The following is a 25,399-nucleotide window of genomic DNA, read 5'->3' on the forward strand; positions in this document are numbered from 1 at the left end:
AATACCTGTTTCATGGTCATAGCAGCCAAAGCCTGAAGGATATCATTGAAGAGTAAGAGGGATGATAAGGCCTAGAGTTAACACTGACATTTATATCACATTTTTGACAGCACGTCCCAGCAGTGTGTAACAGTAATTTCTAATAATATCATTAATTAAGCACGACCTAGACCTGGAAATGCAGAAAAAGGATGGATTGATAGATGGATTAACCAATTAAAAATAACTTACTATTTAAAAGGTCCACATATGAATTTAACATAAGGCCAGGGGTCTGGAATAATAGTACAGGAGATTTTCTAGTTTTCAGTTTTTTGCTAAAATCCTATACACAAACATTTGTATCACTAAAACTACTGCATATGGCAGGCTCGGAAAAAAATATTTGAGACCTTCATAGGTTACCAGCTGCAACAGCATGGCTGGTATTGTTCCCACCTTGTAAGTCTGTGTGTGTGCGTGTGTGTGTGTGATCATAGCTAAATGTGGTTCTGGAGACACCTACTGTAGCAGGAACTACCACAGAGGTGGTTCTGAGTACTTCAGCAGGCGTATGTGTGTCTGTGGACTATGAATTTTTCTTAATGACAACCAAACAAGGTGCAGTCACAAAACTTTACAGGTGTACAGTTGAGATCAAGATGAAGGCCCTAAGATAGGTGTGGTCTGAGTAATGAGTACTGAGCATTCACGTAATACTGTAGCAATGACCTCTGAGTACTTATGTTATAATGTAGTAATAACTACTGAGTACTCCTGGGTCGGCATTAGGGATGTCCTCGATTAGTGGACTAACTGATTAAATGTTGCTACCCTCACTACTCTGCACCAGAAATACCAGCCAATTAGACTAATTATAAATATCTTATTAATGTATAATGTCAGTTGCATCTAAGATAATGTTACACAGCCGCCACTAGCTGCAGCTGCCAGCAAGAGCATTACAAATTCAAAAATATTGATATATGTATCCAAATTAAAACTGCAAACATAACTGCAGCCCAAATGAAGCAAAGTGTGACAGAAGATGATGAGAGAAGCTAGAAAGGGCCAAGAAACATACAGGCAGGAAGATGAGGTGAGCATGGTTTAACGAAAACAATGAGAAGGTAAAGGTATGATCATAGGAATTTAACAAGGTCCAGTGTACTGTAAGCATGTGGCTGTTGATAAATTTTCTATGAGCGACACTTATTTCCAAGTCACTGTTATATAATTTAGACTGCTTAGCATTACACACACAGGCTGTTTTGCAAAGTCAATTCAGCCAAACTCTTAATTTTCTGTTTCTGAATAGTTTTGAGCAGCTGGTGGTTGTCAAAGATTTTCCCCACACTATTCTATACTTTCTAGAAATGTATCTCAAACCTTATGGAAGAGAAATTCAAAAATCCCAGAGGAGCCGAGAGAGTGACAGTGACAGGCAGAACAGAGGGCTAACTCTGAGCTTTGTGTCAATCACATTAAACAGCCTCCATATTATCCAGCACAGGCCTGGGACAGACGACAGACAGCAGGCACCTGTAACTAGTCTACAGGGACAGGACTCTTTTTCTGCTTCTTTGACTGAACAATGTACGAGGAGGCAGGCTGGGATTTACCCAATCACCTTCCACAGCAACATTTTCATCATACCTGTGCCATGATAATACAATATGATATTTACTGCAGCAATAAAGATATTTCATTTGAGCCACACATTTCATACATTTAAAATGGCATGTTACAACATCATTATCCACAACTATTATCATTATATTGGTATAGCAACAATTCAGTGCTGGCTTTATGATGACTTTATCCATAAAGTTTAATAATTTTGTTAGGTGACATCTTGAATTTGTTTTTGTTTTTTTTTTAATCCAGACCATCTGTCTAAAACCAAATGATGTCCCATTTACTGAAAGAATTTACTCAAAGAAAAGATGAAACACAGGCTGTTTTAGTATTTTTGCTTGAAAAATGACTTGAAAAATTAATTGATGAACAAAATAGTTGCAGGCTCAGTTCATTGCAACTCTAATTGTTTCCTGGTGACATCTTCTAATGTCTGTTTTGTTCAAACAACAGCTCAAAATCCAAAGATATTCAATATACAGTGATTTAAAACACAGGAAAACAACAAATCCTCACAAAAGTTGGATACAGTCTTGGCAACAATGAGACACAAAAGTAAATTTATAGTTTCCAAAGCTGCAAATAATGACTTTCATTTTTGCCATTTATTTCCTTGATAGATCACTTTGTTTTGTCAATGTCAAGAAATACTGAAAAATTCCCTGTTATAATTTCCCACAGCCCAAACCGACATCTTCAAATGTCTTGTTTTGTCAGACAAATAGTAAAACCCCAACAGACTGAGCTTAATGGCATATATGACAAAGAAAAGCATTACATCCTCACTTTAGAGAAGCAGGACGTTGCAACTGTTTGGCATTTTTGCTTAGAAATTACTGAAATGATCAAATAAAAAGAGACATGAAATGTGATGTACAGCAGTCAGGACCTGGGCTGCATTCAGGGATACAAACTCAACCTCAGACACACACACACACACACACACACACACACACACACACACACACACACACACACACACACTCACACACACTCACACACACTCACACACACTCACCTTGTTCAACTCCTCTATCCTCCTGATCAGCAATGGGTTACTGGACGAGTTCTCAAAATAAACATAATCTGCAGAGGAACAGCACGAAGGAGGAGGAGGAGGAGGAAGAGAAAGAGCGAGGGGAGAATGGAAAGAGAAAGGAAAACAATTGTCAGTCAAGCATTGCAAGGTCATCCAAATGTTTAGGGTGATTTCCAGTTGGACCACACTATGACAACTTAATCAGTCAACAGGAAAAGTGCAACGCAGACATACACAAAATGTTGAATTAACTCGATGAGGCTAATTTCTTACACAGGAGATCCAGCTGTAGTTGAGAGGTCTGACCAATATGCACGCACGCACGCACGCACACACACTGCCATTCAGAGTGCTGCCTTGTATTTCCCTAGCCCTCATGCTTTCTTTGTCTTATTTTATTTCTCTGTTCATTACCCCCCAGCCCCCCCGACCCCACCCGCGTTGTGTTGTTTGCGTGCACGGTGTGTTTGCATTTGTACGGGTGTGTATGAGAGACTGCACTAGCTCTACCACGCATGTGTGGTTTTACTATGCTTTTGTGTGTGTGTGTGTGTGTGTGTGTGTGTGTGTGTGTGTGTGTGTGTGTGTGTGTGTGTGTGGCTCCTGGCACTGCTCCAGGCCCATTGGAGGCTTAGCTCTCACCAGGATATCCCCACAGGCCCCAGTCTTGGTAGGGTGCCTGGTCTTAGCCCTGCATGTGTCTTGGCTGAGTGCTGTCAGATTATACCCCACACTTGGTAGGCTGCCTGGAGCCGGAGCTATCCTCCCTTCACCCTGAACCTTTCCCCCTCCCATCCCCCACACTCCTGCAGGCCCCCCATCTTCTTGACCGACTAAGCCAAAGATCGGCCGAAATTCCACCAGCATAACCATGATACACAACTGACTCATGTTTATTTCCTGAACCTCCTGTGTCCAACACTAACTGGTTTAGGCATGCACCCATCATGTTAGCACAGCCCGGATCTGCAAATCTATCCTGCACTTCTATTACTGCCAGAGTTAAAGGAAAAATCCACCAACAAACACTTTGTCAAACATCACTAAAACATCTATCTGTCATGTATGTATTTTTGGAGTGGTTTTGGCACAGATAGCTCCAGAATATAGACACTGTTACATACTGGAATAATATATAAGATTGGAGAAATTAGACCCAGAGAGAGTTTAGCATAATCCTTGAAAACTGACTGTAACTCTTCACTGATTAATAAAGTATACATTTTGTGTTGGTCAGCAAATTCATTTATCAACAAATCATTTCATCTCTAGTCTCCAGACAGACGTTTCTACGTCTACATGTCACCAGTCTTGACTAGTTAAAAAAGTCCAGTGGAATATAAAAACAGTAAGACAAAAATAGAGCTGAAATGATTATTCAATTAATTGTTTGTTCAATTAACAGAAATTAATAGTCAAGTTCTTTTAAAACAAAAATGCTAATAAGTTTTAACAAATACGCTACAGTTTTCTAGTTGAATTACTTTCACATCTGAGCAATTAGAAGTAAGCATTACGTCTGCTGACATAAACATTCTGCACAGAAGTCAAACAATGAGAATTCCAGTATCTCAGAGACAGAAGAGGCAGATAAACTATTCTCCATCCACAGTGATGTGCAACAGATCATAATGCAAAGCAGCCACCAAGATGAGGCGGTGAGTGAGGGGCACAGCTTTGACTTCTACTGAAGAACAGGTCCACACCCCTTCTCTACAGCTTTCTAAATGATACTGAACATGTAAAATATCTAGATTCAGGATTTCTGCAGTGTTCACATAGTTCAATTCAAGACTTTTTAAGACTTTCTCAATACCAGATAGACTGACATTTAAAAGCTGTGTCCCAGTGGGGACAGTTGCCATTTATAAGTTGACGACCTCCTTACTTAATGTGACTAGCTGTAATAATAATACTACAAATAATAACTCATAATAATATATGACATGACAAAACAAATTATAACTCATCTGCCTGCCACAGACACAATCCAGTTCACTTTTTTCATGCCTAAACACAAATAGAAAATGTTTTAACTAATGTGCGTGTCTATTAAATTAGATTCAATACTTTTTAAGACCTTCTAAGGCCCTGAATTCAATGCTTTTAAATACTGCAAGACCTGCTGATGTTCCAAGGATTGAATTAGCTAAGTAGACGTAGTATAAAGAAAATTCAATGAAATAATTCCTAAATATTTTGTATTCACTGAACGATCATGTGTATAAAGATGTAAGAACTTCACACTTCCTTTTGTGGGTTAACCAAAGCAGCGGCAGCAGTTCAGAAAGCATGTAACAGTGTAATTTCTGTGACAGCTTCCTCTGGCAAACGCAGTAACACATTCAGTACTCAACATCACTACAAGACGAGGAGAGATCGTCACATCGTGCCTATCCACTCGTCACCCTGTAACAGCTTGTTACTAGACTCCACTGCAACTGTGACATCTTCGTCCTGCTGCTGAATATCAAATAGGCCAACTTGAAATTGAGCTGCGCTGAGACAGAAAATGAAGACAAGACACTTGACTTGCTCGTTTTCTAACACGCAAAGGAGGAGGCAGCAGCCTGGAGGTCAGAGGTCAGAGAAATGGGCCTGTGACTAGTGATCGCCAGACTGGCTGTAAAGGGTGGACTGGGAAAATGAGACAGACTCCATCATCTTAGTGAGCATGGTTGTGGCATCCACAAGCAACAAACTTGATTACAGCTAAACAGTTACTCGATCAATTGATTAGTCAATCACCAGATAATTAATCTGCAACTTTTTTTCCCTTATTTTGTCTTAAAACAGACACAAGGGAAGGATGTCAGGTGAAGCTGAAGCTGAAACCAGCACAATATTTGCATGATAAATGGCTTAAATGATTAATTGATTATAAAAATAGCCTGAGCTTTAATTCAGCATTAACAGGATTGCATGTACTGTACCTGGGATGGCTGCTAGAAAAGAAAACACTCCCTGGAGACATAAATTAAAACTGTCAACGTTCAGAAGAAGCCCGGATCAAAAAGCTCAAAAACAGGGACAGGTCTCATGACAAACCACGAAGAGACATGTTGACGCTTAACTGGGGCCTTCAACGGTTGCCAGTTTCTGAGGGACCCATTAATCGGGAGCCAAAATGCGTCATGACCATTTCAAACCGAAGCTGAACCACATGTCGAACATTCAGTTTTGGTGTGGTGTCGGGTGTGAATTGCCGCCACTCATTAAGACACTTTTTTCTGGGCGCTGGTGACGGCACGTCTCCCAGTACATTTAGAATCACTGTGAAGGTGAGATATTGGGCACAGATCACCGTCTTCCTTTTTCCTGGCATTGGGAACTGAAGTTACCAAAAATGGAATCACTAACGTTAAACCCATGTCCCCTCCGGGAAGAAAAAGTGGGAAGAAAACGGTTAAGTGACAGTCAAAAGTGGGATGTTTGAGTGTTGGAGTTTCCACCATGTGAGGAGCCGAAGCCTGGTGGAGAGCAAGCTGGAGAGGAACTCAAAATGAGAGCAACAGAGAGAGAAGAGAGGGCCTGTAGGCACTGAGCAGCGTCACTCAGTCTCTCCATTTCCCATCAGCCCTCCCGCCGCCTCAACTCGCGTATAACCCCCCCCCCCTCCATCCACCCACCCACCCTCACACTCTCCATCCCCCGCTCTCCCGGCGTCAGCCAATCGGTTGGCTCCGACGCCTATGATGTCACAGTGCAGACGAATTTAGTGCGAGCCAATCAAGGCATGTTACTGAGCCCCAAAAGAGAGAGTCTGCTGGGCTGACTCAAACCAGGCCAGAGAGAGACAGACAGTCAGGGAGACGCAGTGATGAGAGAGGGAAAACATGAGTTAACTGATGGAGTCTGAGTATGGACGGAGAGGGGGAGACTGGAGGCTATCAGACACACAGATAAGTGCACAGCCTGATAGAGATTTATGTAGGCGAATGAGTAGGACACTTCAAATGAAGGCAAAAATCTGAAATGAAACCATAAAAAAGGTAGACTAATCAACATCAAAGTGGAGGACTAATTGGAAAATCATACCAACCAGAAAATTAATCTGCAACTAATTTGATAATTGATTAGTCTTTTTAATCATTTTTCAAGAAAGAGCTCCAAATATTTGCTCATCAAAGATTTTGAAAATGTGACAAAATGTGACAATTTGCTGCTTTTCTTTGTCATGGATGATTGTGAACCGAGTATTTTGGGGTTTTGGAGCGTTGGTCAACTGAAAGTAGCAATCTGACCAAATCATCTTGGGTTTTGGGAAATAGCAGGCACTTTTCACCATTTTATAGGCAAAATGATGAATCAAGAAGATAACTGGTGGTTGTCATAGTCATAGATTCCCAGCTTAGCCACTTAGCTTGTCAGTGAAACAGCCCTGGTACATGCATTGGTTAGTTTGCCGTGTTATGTGTGTTGACTTCTCAATTTAGGATAATCCAAGTGTCAACATTTCATAAAATGTTTAAAAAGATCAACATTACAGAGACAACTTTGAAAAACCAGACCAGTGTTTTGCCACAGTCTTCATATTCAGTACAGAAAACAATACTTGCCACCTCTGCCTACCTGAAAAACAGCGGGGGCTGTTAAAACACACATTTTTATATGTCTCAGCTCGGAAAATGTATTGCCTCTGTCAAAACTTGCAAGCTGTCTGAAGATGAATTTAGAGTCTGGACTAAACTAACCTATCAGACAGGGCCCCCATAAGCAGTCACAAGATACACAAAATAATTAATTTTTTTCTGACTCTTCTCAAAGCTACCTCTTCATGACTCTCAAAACCATTCAAATAAAAGAATTTGAGGAGTGAGCATCATTTTTTGGTTCGAACTGTTGACAGTTCAGATGTTTGCAACCTGTGATGATGGGTTTGGAGCATGCACTGTCACAAATAAAAAGTTTGTGAACCTGTGTATTAGTGTACTTCATCTTACACAGAAAACCTTGATAATGAAAATAATTGTTATTTGCAGCACGTCAGTGTATCCTCTGCTACAGCAGTCGGTCAGACTCTCTACCAACATTTGGTGATCACCTGATAGAGAATCAACAGTGTCTGCTGCTGGCTTCAGTAAAGCAGTTTTCCTTGGCCTTGCTGCCATGCAATATGCAGTATGGCAGTAATAAAACCTAATGGGAGTACACCCAGTGCTAAAGACAGGTAGCAGACGACCTAGCAGAATCAAACCAAGAAAGGGTTGCGGTCTGGGGTGTTTTCATAAAGCTGCCAATATATTACCCAGATTGTGTTACTAGTACAGAAACATTTTCAGGATGCCTCATTTTCATGATAAAAGCGCTTTTTGTAACAAAAACCTCAACAAATTAAACACAAACTTCCATTATTCAAAGACATCCTTATACAAACTGTTGTACAAGACTTTCATCTAAATAAAATACAGTTTTACACTACAGAATTTAAATTCTAATCAGAATTTTCAGTCCGAATTTTATGCACTTAATTTTCAATACACAGACACTGTTCATTTGGGATTCAAAAACTCCTGAGGCTCCTAACGCAGCCATAGTAAGTACAGAGGTGGTGTCTATAAACAGTATACGATATATATATATAGTAATGAACAGGGCTGGGCTAGAGCATTGAGGGGGACGGAGAGGCAGGATAAGGAGAATGTGAACATCCGCCCACATTAACCATGTGCGTCTTCACTAATGCTTACTCATGCATACTCATATATACCCACAGTGAGAGGTGTGTCTGTCATCCTGAGCAGCAACCATGGAATAGGTTATGGCTCAGGTGGAGGTTTCTATAGTAAAGGAAGGTAATTCAATCTTTTGAATCAATCTGCACCTCTTTTTCAGACTCTGATATAACTTACTTTCACTAATTACACCTGGGCACAGCTGCTCACATCTGTAGAGGGTGAGATTTCTATCTATCCATCTATCCAGCCACCCATCCATCCACCCATCCAATTCCTCGTTATTGTGAGGAGAGTGAACATCTACTTTTCAGACACTTAGTGCTCTGCAATTCTCCTCTGACCTGAGGGAAAATCCACATTCAATATCAAAATAAATGAGAGTTTGTATGTTTAATGTTTAAGTAGAGAGGGATTTGATCTAACAGAAAGTATTAGCATTTTAACCCCCATCTCACATCTATCCTGCAACTTTCACTGCAGCAATTACTGCAGTTTGTTCTTATTTAAATGTGATTAATCAGAAGACGTGTGCAGGTTTTATTTGAAATGATTTTAGAGCAGTTTAGATGACCACATTTTGAATTCCAATTAACTGTGGTCCTACAAAGATGTCACAGGGCAGCTAGCCCATAGCAAATCCTGTTCATTGTGTATAGATGTATGTGCACTGTGCAGTTTGGCCTCTAAACAAATATGATGATAGAGACACTCTGTTGAATTAATCTAATGGCTGTCGCATATCTGCTCGACTGACCATCCTGTATTTGGCAGGATGGCAGCGAAACAAGCCTCAGATCTTCACTCTGCGAGTACACCCACTCGATCTGTGAGAGAGGCAACTGCCAGCGTGGGCAATTAACACCAGCAACCAGCCAAGCAATGTGTGGGCACTGTCAAAGTTTGTAAGTTAGTCAGTTTGTAGAGTAGTAAACACAACAACACCTTTAGGCAGGTTCTGAATCATAACTGGCAGCATGGGGAAAATCCTCACCAGTCACCAGCCAAGAGAAATATGGGTCCTGACACCAAAGTTTGTCACTTTTTAAGTTAGTAAACACTACAGCACATTTAGCAGATTCAGCACAAGAGTTTTCACACTCCAACAGCCTCAGTACAAGTATTAATTTAAAAGGGTATGTCCACAAAGTCTCAAGTCAGTCTTATAACACACTTGCTGTAATAGATGCTCCTATCTATACTAGCTATGATGGATGACATGATACCAGAGATTTGGTAGTCAGCACCAATACCTATGAAATTCCACCACTCCCAATACCAAAGCAGAAAACAGAAAAAAAGGAGGCTGCTGCACACCGAGTGCAAACACACGCACATGCAAACACCTCTATATAGTCAGTGAGCAAGCAGCACTTTAAATTGACTAAGTGGCAGACCAGTGGTGTGAAAATATTCATTTAAAAAATCAGCGTTATATTCTGACAGCCTGAACAGTGACGTCGGTAGCCTACTGATGTTGTGGGCACCCAGCTCACTTTAAGAGCTGCCACTATGTTATCCGAAACAAGATAACGTTAACCTTTGTGGACATTGTGTGTGGAGCGTTGCTACAACAAATGCCAGCAATTCGAAACAATAACGGTAACATTTCAGGACATGAACATTTGTTTACTCTGCCTGCCTTCTTCCTCTCTTCAGTGTTTGACCAGTGTAAAAGGGGCTTTATTATACTGCCCTCATCAGTCCTGGAAGAATCACACCTTCAGTGCCAACATCAACGGTACCTACAAAAACAAGTACCGTCAGGATTTTGGCATCAACCTGGAACCCAAGTCTCAGTTCTGGTGACATCCCTACTGGCTATTGAGAGATCCTTTCCCAACGAGCTTTCAATGTAAGTGATGGGGAACAAAATCCACAGTGCTCGTTCTGCTTACAACCACATTAGAAAGTTTATCTGAAGCTAGTAAAAGGCTTCACCAGTGTCTCAAAAGTAGCTCTTCCAAAGTTACAGCCTTTTTAATATAAAAATCCCTCCACTGCAGCTCAGCAAAGCCACACCAAAACTAAGGGGATTCCTTTGAATGGGGCAGTCCACTGGTGCTGCTGAGGTGCCAATGTAGGGAGCTCTGGCGATTACACAAAAAAAAAACAACAACATACAGGGTCATCCAGCAAAAAAGTTAAACCTAGCTTAACTTTTGCTGCAACGCAACACAAGGCATTGTATAACATATACACGCAATTTTACATTCCTGTTAGATTATGCGAACTCTCCATTTACCTCAGGATCATCCAGTTCATTAAATCCTGTCTTACAGTACCATAAACCCTTGTGAGGTGGTTTGGCATCAGAGAAGCCTGACTTAAGTCTGAATGCCTCATAAAGCCTGATTTAGCTTCAGATAAACTTAGGGCTACATTTTTGCACAAACAATGACTGTGGACTGTGAATGATTCCAGCAAGCAATAACTGTTTCAGTGTTCATAGGGGCACTAGACTATTGTTTTAAGACAGACTTGAAATATTGTGAATCTATCCTCTAAAGTGTTGAAATCCAGATCTTAACAAAACTTTTTCTTTTCTCACTGTCTGATGAGAGAGTCATTTTTATCAGGTCAGTAAATCTGCAGCAGGTCTTAGTGACTCTTTGCAGCTTCAGACTTTTTAACTTCTGTGGCCTGCTCACATAAAACTTTGGGCAGGCTACTCCTCCCTTCCCACCATTAAGATGATAAGATGTATGGTTTAGCCTATACTTAGTCACAAACACTTTCCTGTGATTGGGATAAGGTACAAGGAAGAAGCGCTGCAGGCACCGGAAGAGTGACTTGTGGCCTGCACGGTAAAAACAAAGACATCAAGGCCTACAAAGCCGGCTTTTGTCCAGGGTTCATTCACAAGGGAAGTCATTGCTTTTCTAAGATGATCCTGCATTGTCTTGCAAAGTAGCGGCCATCTTTCCAAGGGTTGGTCTCAGGAGAACACTCAGTGAATTATGATGCTTATTTCTGGCCTAAATTGTGCTTGTTTTCAATCTAAATTATTTTTGTGACTGCCGAAAAACAATAGTCTGTTTATTCAGTAATATGATTTTTATGCTTTGTGTTTTCATATTGATTTAGGTTATTACACGATTAGGCTTATTTGTAATGTTTCAGTTTTGCCTTCCAAAAGGCAAACAATTACTTGTATGGTGATAGTGATCAAAAAGAACACTTATGGTATTCATCTGAATAGTTTTATTCATTTTTGATCAATTAAATCTCATTTTAAACTGCAGAGTGCTACAGTATGGGGGTAAAAAATACACCATCCTAAAACTACAATGCAAGAAAACAGCAAAAATCACTTCTTGTCATTGTTCTACAAGCAAATACGTTTTCTAGAGACAAGACAAACAAGCTTAGTTAGTTGGTATCTCGGTGTAAGAGTGTGACAGAATGAAGAGACATAGCAAATTCAGCAACATTTAGCCGGTGAAGTGTTAACTCTCTGCTGTGCTCTGGACATAATCCTGTTCTCACTCAGGTAGGCCTTGTTTCATTTGACCAAATAAGAGGGCTGTGACGTTCACAACAGGCTATTTTTGATGCAGGTACTGAGCCATCAATCACTTTCACTTTCCCTCCCCTCTCTCTTTCACAAAAATAAGCTTGAGTACAGTTTTAAAAAAAGTAAAAATTAGGCAACACAGCCATTTCAGGGAGAATGGCAGACTCCAATCACGTAAAAACGAACATTAATGAAAAACTCTGGTTGATGGAAAACCAGACTGACCAGCTCACAGGAGAAAAAGACACCATCCTATGAATAGCTACACCTGTCATCTACAGTATACCTGTCTGTCCACACCATAATGTGATGTTCCTGACACTTTTTGACAGTGAAATCTGTGGTGAACATTTCAGCAGTAACACCACATTAAGTGAAAATTCTGCAGTACTGATATTTTTGTGCATTGGGCATCTGAGTCTTTTTTTTTAAATTTATAGATCCAGTGATCCAGGGGAACAAGCCCCTTTCAAAAAGGTAGCAACTACTTTATTTAAACCGTTTTGTACATTAAATTTCTCATGATTACTTTTACACAGTACCTTCAGGATGTCAATCAGAGTAATATAAACAGAATAAGAGTGGGAGGAGAAACAGGAATCTTAATTAGGTATTAACTGGAGTTGCCTGCACAAAAAGGGAAAATACATTTTGTTAAAGGTGTGAAAAATAAAAAATTTGCTTAGACCTGTATTCCTATGACATCCCTAACAGCTCTTGTAGGTAAGAATCCTTGAACTTTTTTTTTTTTTTTTTTATCCTTGGACTTTCTCTGCGAAAGCATCCCGTCCTTACTGCTTAAACTGTAAGTCTTAAAGGGTTTCTGCAGGTTAAGTGAAATACTAATAATGTTACTTGTTATTATGAAAGAGACGGCCGGGCTATAGTTGAATGTTACGCAAAACTTTTTTTGAATATGTTCGCCTTGTTACCTTCAATATACATAAACACAATGCACGGCACTTTAGATGCATCTTTACATTGAAGTAGTTGTTTGGGTTTATGCTAAGTTATAAGAAAAACGAGCGAAAACCGTGGACAGTTCGGTAAGCGAAGCACTACTCTTCATCACCATCCTCCTCTTCACTCAGTCACCATCATCATCTGTGAAGCACAAGGCTGTTTAGCTTTAGGGAAATAAAAGAAGGGAAGGAAAAGACGGACCACGCTCTGTAAATACATAAAAGACCCGCGGCGAATCATGGCGAGTCCGCCATAAAAAATAAAAAATAAAAAATTACGGGAAGCTCCTAAAATGTTGTCCCCACCGCCACCTTACCTCCAACCCGGTACATGTTCGCTGCCATGACTGCCCCCGGTCCCTGGCTTCCTCTCCAGGTAGAGGGGAGGCTCTCTTCTCTCTCTCTCGCTGCCGGAGCTGTGTTAGCACTGCCGCCGCTGTGTGTTGGAAAATGGTGGATTGATCAATACGAAACAGACCAGCCGAGAGACCTTAAAGAGACAGTGCACTTCATGTCTACACCCGAAATTTGGCGGCAGTATTTAAAAACTAAAGTCGTAGAACAAATTACTACTTAAATTCCGCTGTTTTGTTAGAGTTATCCACTAACTGCTGCTAATTTTCTGAATCTAACGACGCCATTTTTTTTTCCTTCTAACGGTTCCTCAAAAAAAAACAAAACAGCAACCGTTACTTTTCTTAGTTAACATGACCTCGTCAGTTGGTAAGTTAGTTATTTTTCTTCTAGTTTTCTTCTAGTTTAGATGATAAATTAAGAAAAAACTAATTTCTTGGAAGAATGCCTGATCCTACTAAAACTGACCTGGAGTAGCTCAGAAGCCTGAGGTGGAAAATGAAGGCAGGATTACCAACAGGGCCACTGTCAGACAGTTATAGTGTTATTGATTGCAAACGTGTTTGAAAGTTATTAGTTTAAACCTTAAACCTTAACTATTTAACTTTATATTAAGTTCATGTGTTGTTTTCTTTATTATTTTATTCTTTAATATTGATTAAAATATTAATATTCCATCACAGAAGCACAGATAGTTAGATTAATTCATGTCTTTAAGAAGTGATTGATCGTTTACTCTGTAAAAATGTTTAAATATAGCTGGGAAAGGTCTTTCATTTGCCTGACCAGTAGTCCAAAGCCCCAAAATATTTAGATAAACTAGAAAGGAAGCTAGAGAATATTGGGAGCTGGTACCAGACAATTTTTGGCATTTTTGCTTAAAGAATCAACAAATCATTTCAGCTCTTTTCAGAGTACTGGGGGGCCTCCAGGTGCCAGGAGAAATAATGAAACTCACATGTATTGTGCAGGTAAATAGTGGCCCCCTAGGAGGTTAATGGAGGTAAATTTACTGCAGGACTGTACTTAAAGTACAATTTTTAGGTAGTTGTACTTTACATGAATGGTTCCAATTTATACTATTTTATATTTCTACTCCACTGCAATTCATATTCAGATATTGTACTTCACTACATTTCTTTAAGAGCAATAGTTACTTCTATTTCACATGCAAAACATATGATAATCTTCTAAATATGATTCATTATTATAGACACAGGCCCTGTATACCCACTCAGGTGTTGTCAGTTGTGTGACCCGTTGCATGCTGGGATTTATGAGCGCTCACCAGTAGGAGTGATAAAGTTGTTACTTGTCCACAACAAAACTATCAGGAGAGAGCCTGAAGTCCTAAACCTTGTTGCACAAGATAAATTCACTTGTGAACATAACAGTGAAAAAGACATCCACTTTCAAGACCTTGGCAGCTCCAAGGGGCCATAATGAGTACTTTTATTTTAGAAACTGTTATAACATTTTGCTGATAATACCACTGTACTTTTACTCAAGTAAAATTATCAATGTATGATTTGTATTTGTAAAAGAGTTCGTTTTTTTTTTTTGTTTTTTTTTTTTTACATCGTGGTATTTCTAGTTTTACTGGAGAAAAGGATGTGGGTACTTCTCCCAGCACTGTCAGAAACTAAAAGCTACAGTAATTATCATCTAGTGAAGTTTCATCACCTGGTTTGAAAAATTAAAATATAGTGGTATTTTCAAGTTAAACCCTAGTTGTGCGCCTTTTAAGAGTTGGCTAATGAAACGCTTAGATTTAAAACTAGCAGAATCTATGTGGGACTTCCTCAACCACTGCATCTCCCACAATAACGGAGACATGCCCTTGTTAAATGTGGACGGGCCCCAAAGTTAATATATTTACCTGGGGATTTATGCACCAGAAAATTTAGCGTTCCTGTTTCATCTCTAAAGCCAAGACCGTGATCCTAAATCCCTTTACTCAGTGGTGTCAGTTAAGGTCTGTGGATTAGCTCTACGGGCAGAGCCCCGTGGGGTTTGCTGCAGAGAGGAATAGGCTCAGTTAAATTTAATTAAAGTGTGCAAGAATGCAGATAGATGTTAAAGATAATGTCATGTTAGGACACCTTGTCTAATTGTCAGGTTTGTTTATGTAGTATGTAGTTTGTACTGAATTTATGTATGCTGACTTATGTAGGCTACTTCCTAGTTTTTGCTTTTAGGCTAAATGTTGGATATTTTTGTTCTATAGGTGCAGCATGACTTTATACATGTTAAATGCATTTTCCTCACAAAAAGATACCAAGTTATAAAAATACAAAGTTATTAAAGCGTAGTGTAATTATTGTGGGAACAAGTCAGGGATGCACACTGCAGATTAATTCATTAGTTTATTGTTTTATATTGCTCATATTTACATCTGGACTCAGTATACAACACTGAATGCACCAACATTATCTTCACCGTGTGCAGTGAGGGCAGAAATGCACAGTGACTGATGGTACGATGTTATGGGATTCACAGGATTTTGGCAGCATGTCAGGAAGGCTAAGGACAGCCAAGCTTATTACAACATGACAACAGCCTACTTAGTTCATTCATATGAACCTGCATGCATGTGAGCAAATAGAAAGTGGGCAGGATATTGTAGTCGACAAATTGGATATTTTTGTTGTGCAACAAAGACCAGAAGTGCAATTTTCTTCTGTGACACCTTCCACAAATACTGCTATTCTCCTTGGGTTATATTTCCAGTACATCAAAATGAAAATATGATGGCTTCTAGAAATAAAAAACCAACAAACAAACAAACAAACAAACATAAAAGTACAGCTTTTGATCTGAGTAAAAAGGGTATTCATGTAGTATGACTAGAGAGGGCACAAATGGTACAGTCTGCGAGTGATAGCTGTTTGATTAGCTCAGTTTTCATTGTGGAAAAAGGAGTACTGTAGAGCCTCCATGCTGAAGGAATGCTGTGGTGAAGGCTATATCTGATCTATACCATATGGAAGCCTCAATTACTGTGGCCTAACACAGGGGACTTTAGTCTGCAGTCACATGACCATTATAAGCCAATCGTGTGTACTTACGGTATGCACTCCTGCTCAAGTGTGCAGTCTCAGTGTTGGAGCTGTGCTGCATTAGAGGGATCCTGTATTGTGTCTCAAGGCTCTTTTATGGGAAAGAATGAGGAGCAGATTGTGCGTATGTATGTGTGAGAGAGAGAGTGTATAAGGTTGTGCACAACCATTTATGTAATTTAGACTAAAATATAGTGGATTTGAGAATGTTTTTCAATGATAATGTGCATAGTGGGAACAAAACTAAAAAGTGTTTTGACATGGGCTGTAATTTTGTTTTAAAGAAACAAAAGAGCATTATTACCCAATGGAAATTCTTTCATATTGTATGTTTATGGCCTAATATACAGCATGCTGCTATGTGCAACATAGAGGGCATTTCTGTATAAAATACAGCCATTACCCATCTCAAAAGTGTTGCTTTTTGTTGAGAACATTGCTCACTGTAGTGCATATTATTTAAAATGCTTACCTTGCTAATTGATTTCCCTTTTCCTGCAATACTGTACAGTAAAAATGTACAGTTTATCACATAAAATCCCAGCACAATTTGTGTGTTTTATCATAGAACAGCTGACACAAGTTAAGCTGTTGTAATGTTCCCCAATACGCTGGGAGGAAAACTGTGCCAATACATAATGTGGTCTTAATTAAAGGAAAATAGGTGGTCAACAATGTAGCCTTGTATTTGGGAACTGCGACTACTTTCATTAGAACTGTTTGTTTACTTGGCTGCTTGGTGCTGTGCAGATGTTCTTTTTGAATCCACTTGCTCCTCTGCCAGATGTTGCTGCAGTCAGGAAGACAGGCAGGCGAGCATGCAGGCACAGCACAGTGCAGGTGTTCTCCCTGATGAATCTCAGTCTGCGGAGATGGATGTGAACATACACAGTGTCTGCAGAAACTCCCCACAGTTAGAGTGGCTGCAGTCCTGCAGGATGACCTCTGACGGCCTCTCTTTCCGTCTCCTACTTTTTCTTCCTCCCTTATCCACTTTCTTCCCTCCACTCCTCTATGAAGCAGATAAATGCACAGGAGAGACAAAGACTCAGAGGAAATCAATTAGCCCTGTTTCTTGGCACAAACCATTCCATATCTTTGATTGTGGTTCCTCATTTGTTCTCTCACTGGGGGTTGAGCTTGGATCCAGAGACGCTATGGGAGGTATAGCAATAAAGGGACTACTGTTACAGCGCAATTTCCTCTGCACCTAACAGTCAAACTGTGCATGGGTGTATTTCTGTATCAACACTGGAAAACACACAGGTTTTACCCAATTATCTTTACTGAAAAAAAAAACAACACCTGACAGTGTTTTCAGGCTGATGTTGGAGCCAGGTTCAGTCTTTGTCTGGTAACAACAAGCCATACACCTCTTGCTTTGACTCATACTGTAGGTATAAAGCATGGTATATAGTACTCATACACATACTGTTACATACAGTACATAAGTACTGACATGCAGCAAACCAACAGCAAGCCAATGGGACCCCAGAGACTTTGTTAATGCATGCACAAAACCGCTCATCCCTGCTTCCACCTGAAAAGGCATCACTGCCATTGCAGTTTAAGAATGGTGTCACACAAGTATAATTTTTCATTGTCTGACCTGACTGAATACAAGTCCTGAATGTGACAGCCCTCTGCTGCAGACTTCTGTACTGACTGGCCATTTTGTCACTGCTCTGAAGTCTTTGAAACACTCTTTTAATTGGGAATCTCTGCTGTAGGGGATCTGTCAGGCAGATTTCACAGCTAAAAATGTGTGAAGGGACACACTCCCTCCCAGGGAATCTTGCCGAGGACATACGGCTTGTAATTATATACATCTAACGACAGGGGGAGCTACTGTACTGCTTTTGACAAAACGGGCAGTTGTTACAAAGGGTCAGATGCTTTGAGACAATGCACAGTTGGATATACTCTTATCCATAATCTTTAGTTTGTGTGAAATGTACATTTAAGCTCCAAAATCACTGACAAAACATCAGGAAAGCCTCATGCCAATTGAAAACATGGTGGTCTAAGATGCAGTTACCTCAGTCCACCAGAGGGGGTCATCACTCTCACAGCCTTTTCTTTTGTCCTCAGTTGCTCCCTGACAAGCATCTTGCAGCGGGAGGAAAAAAAGGCCAGGGATGCAGCCATCCCTAACAGTGGAAATGACACTCAGTTACTTGCATCGGGGCTGGCTGTAGACCTCAAGCATTACATAAATCAAACTTTGTCATTGTGTCCTCATTACTGTCTCTCTGGTGGAGTGCTAGAAAGCTGTGTGTGTTGCTTCTGTCTGTCATCTGTTACTGCAGAAATGGCTCAGATGGAAACACTCAGCATCTTGGCCCTAATCCAAAGGGATTAACCATATTGCACATGTGAGTTATTGATACCGTGACCTTCACAGAATAAAAAAGGAATGACTCTGTCAGATATGGATGCAGACAGAAGGAAATGTGGCACTGGAAAAGACGCCCTGGGTAGGTCTCTGGCCCCACCTTGCAAGGGAATCCTGCTGTTGAGTGTCCACCCTCCACCGCAAGATCATGTGCCAAAATGCCAGGCGCCGCCAGACGGGAGCAACACTTTTTTTTTTTTTTTTTTTTGTGAAACAGCTGGTGATCCTCCAAATGTGTCTCCATCTTCAGAGAGAGGCACTGGCAGTTGGTGAGAGGATGGTGTCGCGTGGGGAAAACCCACAACCATCACACATAAAAAAGGAATCTCTGGAATGGCAAATGGCTTCTAGAAGTCATGTACTAAATTTCAATCTCTATCCAGCACGAATGCTTGTCATTCTATAAGTCGACACCATCAAGGCAGAGCTGCACCAGCTGATGTCGAGACCAGAGATTCAGCAATTTGTGACATACAGTGGGGTCCAAACGTCTGAGACCCCTTTCCCGGTGGGAACACTGATTAGCTCCTATAATGTGAGACACTGTCAAGCAGTCAATTTGAGCTGTGCTGGATAGATGTGCACAGTAGAGATAATTGCTGGGTAATTTTAACCAGAGGGGCTGTTTACTATAAGTGTTTTGTCTTTCTGATTTCACAACAAATAGATTATTAGTATCTAATCAGCACTGATGTTTTTCTAATTAGATTTATGGTTCATCAGTTCAATAAAAACTTATACCTCTGTAATGAAAATATCTATACAAAAGAAATCTACCTTAACTGATAACCACAATTTATTGGTACATTTTATTTTCCCTTTTACTTAGTGCTGCAACAATTAGTCTTTTTGTCAACAGACAGAAAATTAATCGGCATCTATTTTGAAAACTGATAATTTTTTTAATTTTTCTAAAGAAACAATGCCAAAATTCTCTGGTTCCAGCTTCTTCTGTTTCATTATTTGTTGGTTTCCTTAGTCTGTTATAATTGTAAACTGAAGATCTTTCAGTTTCAGACTGCTGGTCAGACAAAAGAAGGTATCTGCAGACATTGCCTTTGATTCTGGGAAACTGCAATGGACATTTTCACTATTTTCTAACATGTTATTGACAAAACGATTAATTGAGAAAATAATTGGCAGGTTAATCTGTAATGAAAATAGTGATCACTTGCAGCCATACTTTTACTTTGTTGCTATTGGAACAGATTATAAGATAAATATCAGACACTGTGTCTTTCTGCCATATATTGTTTTTGTGTGTAGGCCAGTCTTCCAGGGGGACTTGTGGTTTTAAAATTATATGTAAATATTAAAAAAAAAACCAACCTACCAAAACATTTGAATATGAAGGTTGTTTTGCCTTTGTCTGACTTGCCTGATAATATTAGTCCTCTCTGTACACTGGCATTTCTTCCCCATGATGGCATCAGAGGTCACTACAAGATTTATGTCATACCTGGAAAGCCTCTTCAGAGGGATCAATCAACCCCTATAATGTATTAGCACTTTATGAGGTGAGTGCATATGCCATGGGGATTGACACATGCTGTACTCCCACCTTTGATTGATGTAAAAATCTATTACACACATTGGATATGCTTTCCTTTCATTACACAACTGTGCTTCTGGCTTCACACTGAGTGATATCAATGAGAAGAGAGAGGCATTGCCCACCTCTTTTATCCTGCAGGGAACAGGGAGAGGGAAAGAATGAAGGCTTGTCTCTTAAAGACCCTTACAAACACCTGAAACAGGATGATGGGACCCGGTAGAGCCTGCTTTATTTTCCACCACGGCACCACCTATGTTGAGAGGGGTCTAATTATACACCACAAGAGCTCGACTCAGAGCACGCAGCAGGTTTCTTTACATCAAGTGGAACAAAATGTTTTATAGTCAGTTTGACTTGGACGAAAGCTGCGTTGGGCAGTTACATCTAAAATGTCCCTGGCTGTGTGGACCAAACAGACAGGCTTTGTTTAACGCTGAGCTAAAGAAAAATTTTCCAGTGCTGGAGCTTTTTATTATGAACTTTGGGCTCGAGAGAGGCCGAGCAGGCAAGACCCTGTCACAGAGGCTGATATTGTTCGCAGCCAGACTTGGCTGGAAGCGCCTGACAGATAAAAGACGTGAAGTTCCTCTAGGGGTTTTCCGGCAAGCATCATCTCTAATGACCTCAAGTGTCCGTGAAAAAAAAAATACCATGAAATACTTGTCATTAATACCAAGAATATTATCTGAAACTGGTGCCAGAACAATTATTTTTGAATGAATAGGTGTTGTTACTTTGCCAAATGCTATACTGCAGTTCATTTGGAAATTGAACGCATTATGTGCATCTCTGGGGAAAGAGAGGGGATGTCAGCTGTCAGTCTGGAGCTGTACTGAATGACTCCACTGCTGATTAATGCTCAGTGAATGAAGCTCACACAGCACAATCACCACTGATGTATTAATCGTTAATCGGTTACACATCAGTGACATGGTGCCGCAGAAACAGAAATGTCTTAATTAGTCAGACATAAACTGACCACACCCGGGTCTTTAGTGTGATTTAACAAAGGTCAGATGTAGAAAGCTAAAATCTAACACTATTATAGGTTTAAATAGCTTAGTGGCAGTGGTTCAGTCACCTTCAAGCAGGTATTTTATCCTAAGTATCCTCTTAATTATAATAGTATAATTAAAAGCAAATGCAAAAATGAGGACATGAAGGTTCTTTGTATTTACAGTTTGACTCTTGTGTGCATCAATAGAGAGATTCCCTCAGAAGTGACAGGGAGCTCTGTGAGAGGGAGGATCACAGGACATGAAGATAGCGAGATCAAAACTCATGCCAGCTGCCTCTACCACACCCTCCCTCCACAGGGGCCCATCGCTGGGATTCAACATGGGTGCCTCGCCTCTATCACACCCCTTAGGAACAGCGCAGCACATGTGCACCCCCACCCCCACCCCCTTTCACGCAGTAAACAAACACATGGCAGAAAATGAAAGATGAAATGACAGATTTATTGAATATATGCAGTATGCACCAGCTAAAAATAGGCTGTTTAGATTAGACAAGGAAGCAGTGAAAGTGCATGTAGTGGAACCAGTGACCAGTATGACCAAGTCATTTGCCAAGTAAAACAATACACCCACATCACTAAAAATGGCATTCAGTGGAATCTAAACTCTTCACAGTCCCAGTGGGGCTAAAATACTTCAAAATTGACTGCCCTCGGCTAAAGAAAACACAGAAGTACTCACCCATCTGCTCCGAGAAATACTGTAATGGAGCCACAAACAGACTCTTGTTTTGTCTGTAGAAGCCAGGGCTGGGTCAAAAGGCCCACTGCATACGTATGTGTTAGGTCAGGGTTGAAGAGATCACTGAGGCTGAATGTGATGTGCAGACCTGAAGGGGGACTTTAACAAACAAGAGCCCCCATTTAGTCAAATAGCTGATGAGTATCAGGATGAATCATAAACTTCCTAATCGTTATCAGTAATGAACAGTCTCCAGCTGATGCGGCTGCCAGATGACCTTAAGAACCCACAGAAATTCTTCTGTATTCATATTAACACCAAGCACAAGTAAAGTTGTATTCAGCATATAGTAGTATTCATAAACAAGAAATCTGAATATGTTGACCTGGGCTTCAGGGAATAATGATGGGCATTTCAGACCTATTAATGATAAAATACTTGTTGGTTGCAGTCTTATACTTCTCCTATGATAGAATAATACCACCTTGCCAAGGTTTTCTGTGTATTTATTACTTGAACAGAAGAAATGGAAGATCCCACATCACTCAGGACCATTCACACCATCATGATAAAAACCCTCTGGCCAGGACAAATGTTATCAAAAAAATTAAATTCATACCAACTTCCATTATCATGATAAAAAAAACACTTGTACATATCTCCACTTCACAGCCAAACCATTCTTAACTCAATGTGTAAATACATGTGTATATATTTTTCATTCAAGGCTTAGTGTATATTTTTGCCACATGTATATTTTGAGCTCATGGAGCCTTTAAACTTGGGGTTTTGTGGCCCATGAAAGTTTGGTTCCTTGGGAATTTGCCCACCGTTCCTGATTGGTAATCCAGCCTAAGTCTAGACTGAAACATTGTGACTAAATAAACTGGTTACAAATAATCAACATTATGCGGGTTGCTGGTTCATATATGATTAATGATTAAAATCAGAATTGTTTTTTTTTCATATGTATGCTTTACATGTCAATAATCCTCTTGTGCTGCATAGACTTTATATAAACATGTTACACAGAGCCATACAAGAGGAGGAATCTTTCAAGGGACAAGGTCCATCACATTATTAGACACAGAGAAAATGTGCAGATAAAACTGCCCCTCAGTCTTATCCACAAGATACAGTATCTGTCCATTACAATCTCACCAACCACTCAGTCTCCTAGTCTGTCTGTCACCCAACTTATAGCTTATCATCTGCCGAGAACGTTTAATCGTAGCCCTGTCTCCTAGCAGAGCTAAACATAGGCTGCTGTTTCTAAAATAATCGCCACTCTGGAGCGTGTGCTATGGGAACATTTCAATAATTAATTCTGCCTCTTTTTTCTCTCTTTTACTCAAAGACATGCACATGCTCCGCCAACGGATCACGTGTTGTCCATACAAACACTGTGTCCTTCTTACGTTTTCAGAAATTCCACAGCTGCCTGAGGACTTTTAAATGATGTGCTTGTGCGCCTCAAATAGAGGCCTCAGAACCCCTCAATCTGACCTAAATCATCTGGTTGCCTCTCCCTTGCACTCGTGCCCGTTTGCTGACAGAAGCAACCCGCCGTGGTCTTGGGCTGCGCTCAGGCTGGCCGTTATGTGGGCTCCTCAGAGCAAACGACAGTGTCACGTGGCTTGTGTTGATTATGCTGCGTTTACATCTGGGAAGCCAGAATGTGTGAGTTTGTGTGTGGGGGTGCGGTGGGGGTTGGGGAGGGGGCGGACAGGAAGGAACGAGGAAGGAACTGAAGGCGGAGACACTGGATTGTCACTGTCTGGGGCCAAAGGCGGCTCTGGCACCTGTTTGGCCTTGGGACACAGGGCTTATGTAATGTGTGTCGGGGTGAATAGTGTTTAGGGACAGGTGTGCAGCTAGAATCCATAAACACCCCTCTGCTGCTGGCTGGGTCACAGCTCGGCCCTGGTGAACCTGCGTAGGATGAAGCACTGAGCACTAACACTGGTGTAAGTTTAATTCCCACTGGAACTATGCAACTGATGCAAAGAATTATTAAAGGCCCTAAAAACATATTTTCTTACCATGAGCGATGGTCCAGATATAAACACACTATTTTCTGCCTTGTGTACAATACTTTTGATTTATTTGTACTGTATTTGCATTTTTTCTCTGATTTATAGAGGGAATATTTCTTTTCACCAATGAGAACATCACTACGTTTGAATCAATATACTGTAGAGCTGTTTGCTTATGTTGCTAGCACTGTTAATCAAAATGAATGAAATCCCTCCCATCATTTTTGATGAAACTGATTATTCGAGTGTTTGAATGTGAGACTTGATAAACAATACCTAGGGTTCATTATTTCTTATCCTTTACCTTAATAATATAATGATTTCAAATAATCTTTTCACGGTTTTGATCTGCACTGTTTAAGGTGGTATTATAGAATATTTTCAAAGAGCATCTCTAAGAGGACCATGTAACCTGGTCTTCATTTATAAAATTGGTGAAGTGTCCCTTTAAGAATGCTTTTTGCTAAAAAAAAAAAAAAAAAAAAAAAAAAGATTAGGATGTGTCACATTGTCATGTACTTCCGGCCTTGTTTGTTTCATCCTAAGTCTATAAAAGCAAAGTACTAACATGCTTTGAGGCCCTGAGGACCACCTCACCCTCCTCCCTCCAACCCTTTTCTGTCTATTCCTGTCTTTCCCCGTGGGGCTGGATGCTTGATCTGCTCTGCACAAACAGTGTAGGTCTGAACCAAGCACCACATCCGAAACAAGTTAAAAGTAAACTAGTGACCTGGATATGTCCACTTCAGGCTCCCCGGGATTACCCACTCCTCAGAAACGTAAACTCATAATGCCTCAGAGAACAAGCCTGTCAGGGGCATCTCTTCCTCCACTTATTGTTCAGTTTGCTCCATAGAGTATTTGCAACCTTAAGTGACTGAAACCGTTTTTAAACTCTATTCTTCAAGGGGAGATTTGCTGAGGCTATTTTTCATCCTCACACACAGTAAATACTTTACACTACAGAAAGTGCGAATACTATACTGTTCCTTTCATCTATCACGTATTCAGTGAACTGAGGAATTCGGACAGCACTGGCTCTTCAGTTTCAGTCTCCTACCTCCTCTTTGTCTCCATTTTATTTGACCTCCTCTCCTCTCAGCAGGTTTGAGGCTGACTGTGCACTGCAACTGAACTGGCAGCAAACCTGCAACCACAGCAAACAACTGGAGGTGAACGGTAATGAACTCGTGTCCTCTGTGAAACACACCATGAGCTCTGCAGCATGAAGACTCTCTACTATAACATTTCTTTGGGTACTTTAACCAAAGCTGGATTGCCAAATGCACAAAGCGGCCAACTGCCCAAAGAGGCCCAAAAAGCCTGAGGTTCTCTCAATGTTATCTGGGTTTTCATAATTTCATAGTTCTTCATTCTCAGTCTTGTGACCATGGCCTTGTAGAGAAGCCATGCATCAAAGTCTAGATTTACGACCTAAATTGTTTGATTCTATATTGAGTTCCTTTAGTTGAAAGTTGTAATTTCTCAAA

General features: G+C 40.4%; 1 protein-coding gene across 2 annotated transcripts in view; it reads right to left on the reverse strand.

Annotated features, from left to right (window-relative positions):
- Positions 1-13,698, reverse strand: part of mta1 (metastasis associated 1) — a 42,178-nt gene extending 28,480 nt beyond the window's left edge. The window contains exons 1-3 of one of the 2 annotated variants that reach the window (XM_071498101.1): positions 13,633-13,698; positions 13,128-13,246; positions 2,636-2,703 (exon numbers count right to left, since the gene is read on the reverse strand). In XM_071498101.1, the coding sequence (XP_071354202.1) occupies positions 2,636-2,703; positions 13,128-13,155 (96 nt within the window). In that variant the 5' untranslated portion in view covers positions 13,156-13,246; positions 13,633-13,698. Of the gene's footprint in view, positions 1-2,635; positions 2,704-13,127; positions 13,287-13,632 lie in introns of those variants that run through there. The other variant, XM_071498102.1, reaches the window with a different exon arrangement.
- Positions 13,699-25,399: the final 11,701 nt, after the last annotated feature.

This window comes from Trachinotus anak, unplaced genomic scaffold (genome assembly GCF_046630095.1).
Source record: "Trachinotus anak isolate AG129_WGS33_773 ecotype Australia unplaced genomic scaffold, CSIRO_AGI_Tana_v1 ptg000015l, whole genome shotgun sequence".
Lineage (NCBI taxonomy): Eukaryota > Metazoa > Chordata > Actinopteri > Carangiformes > Carangidae > Trachinotus > Trachinotus anak.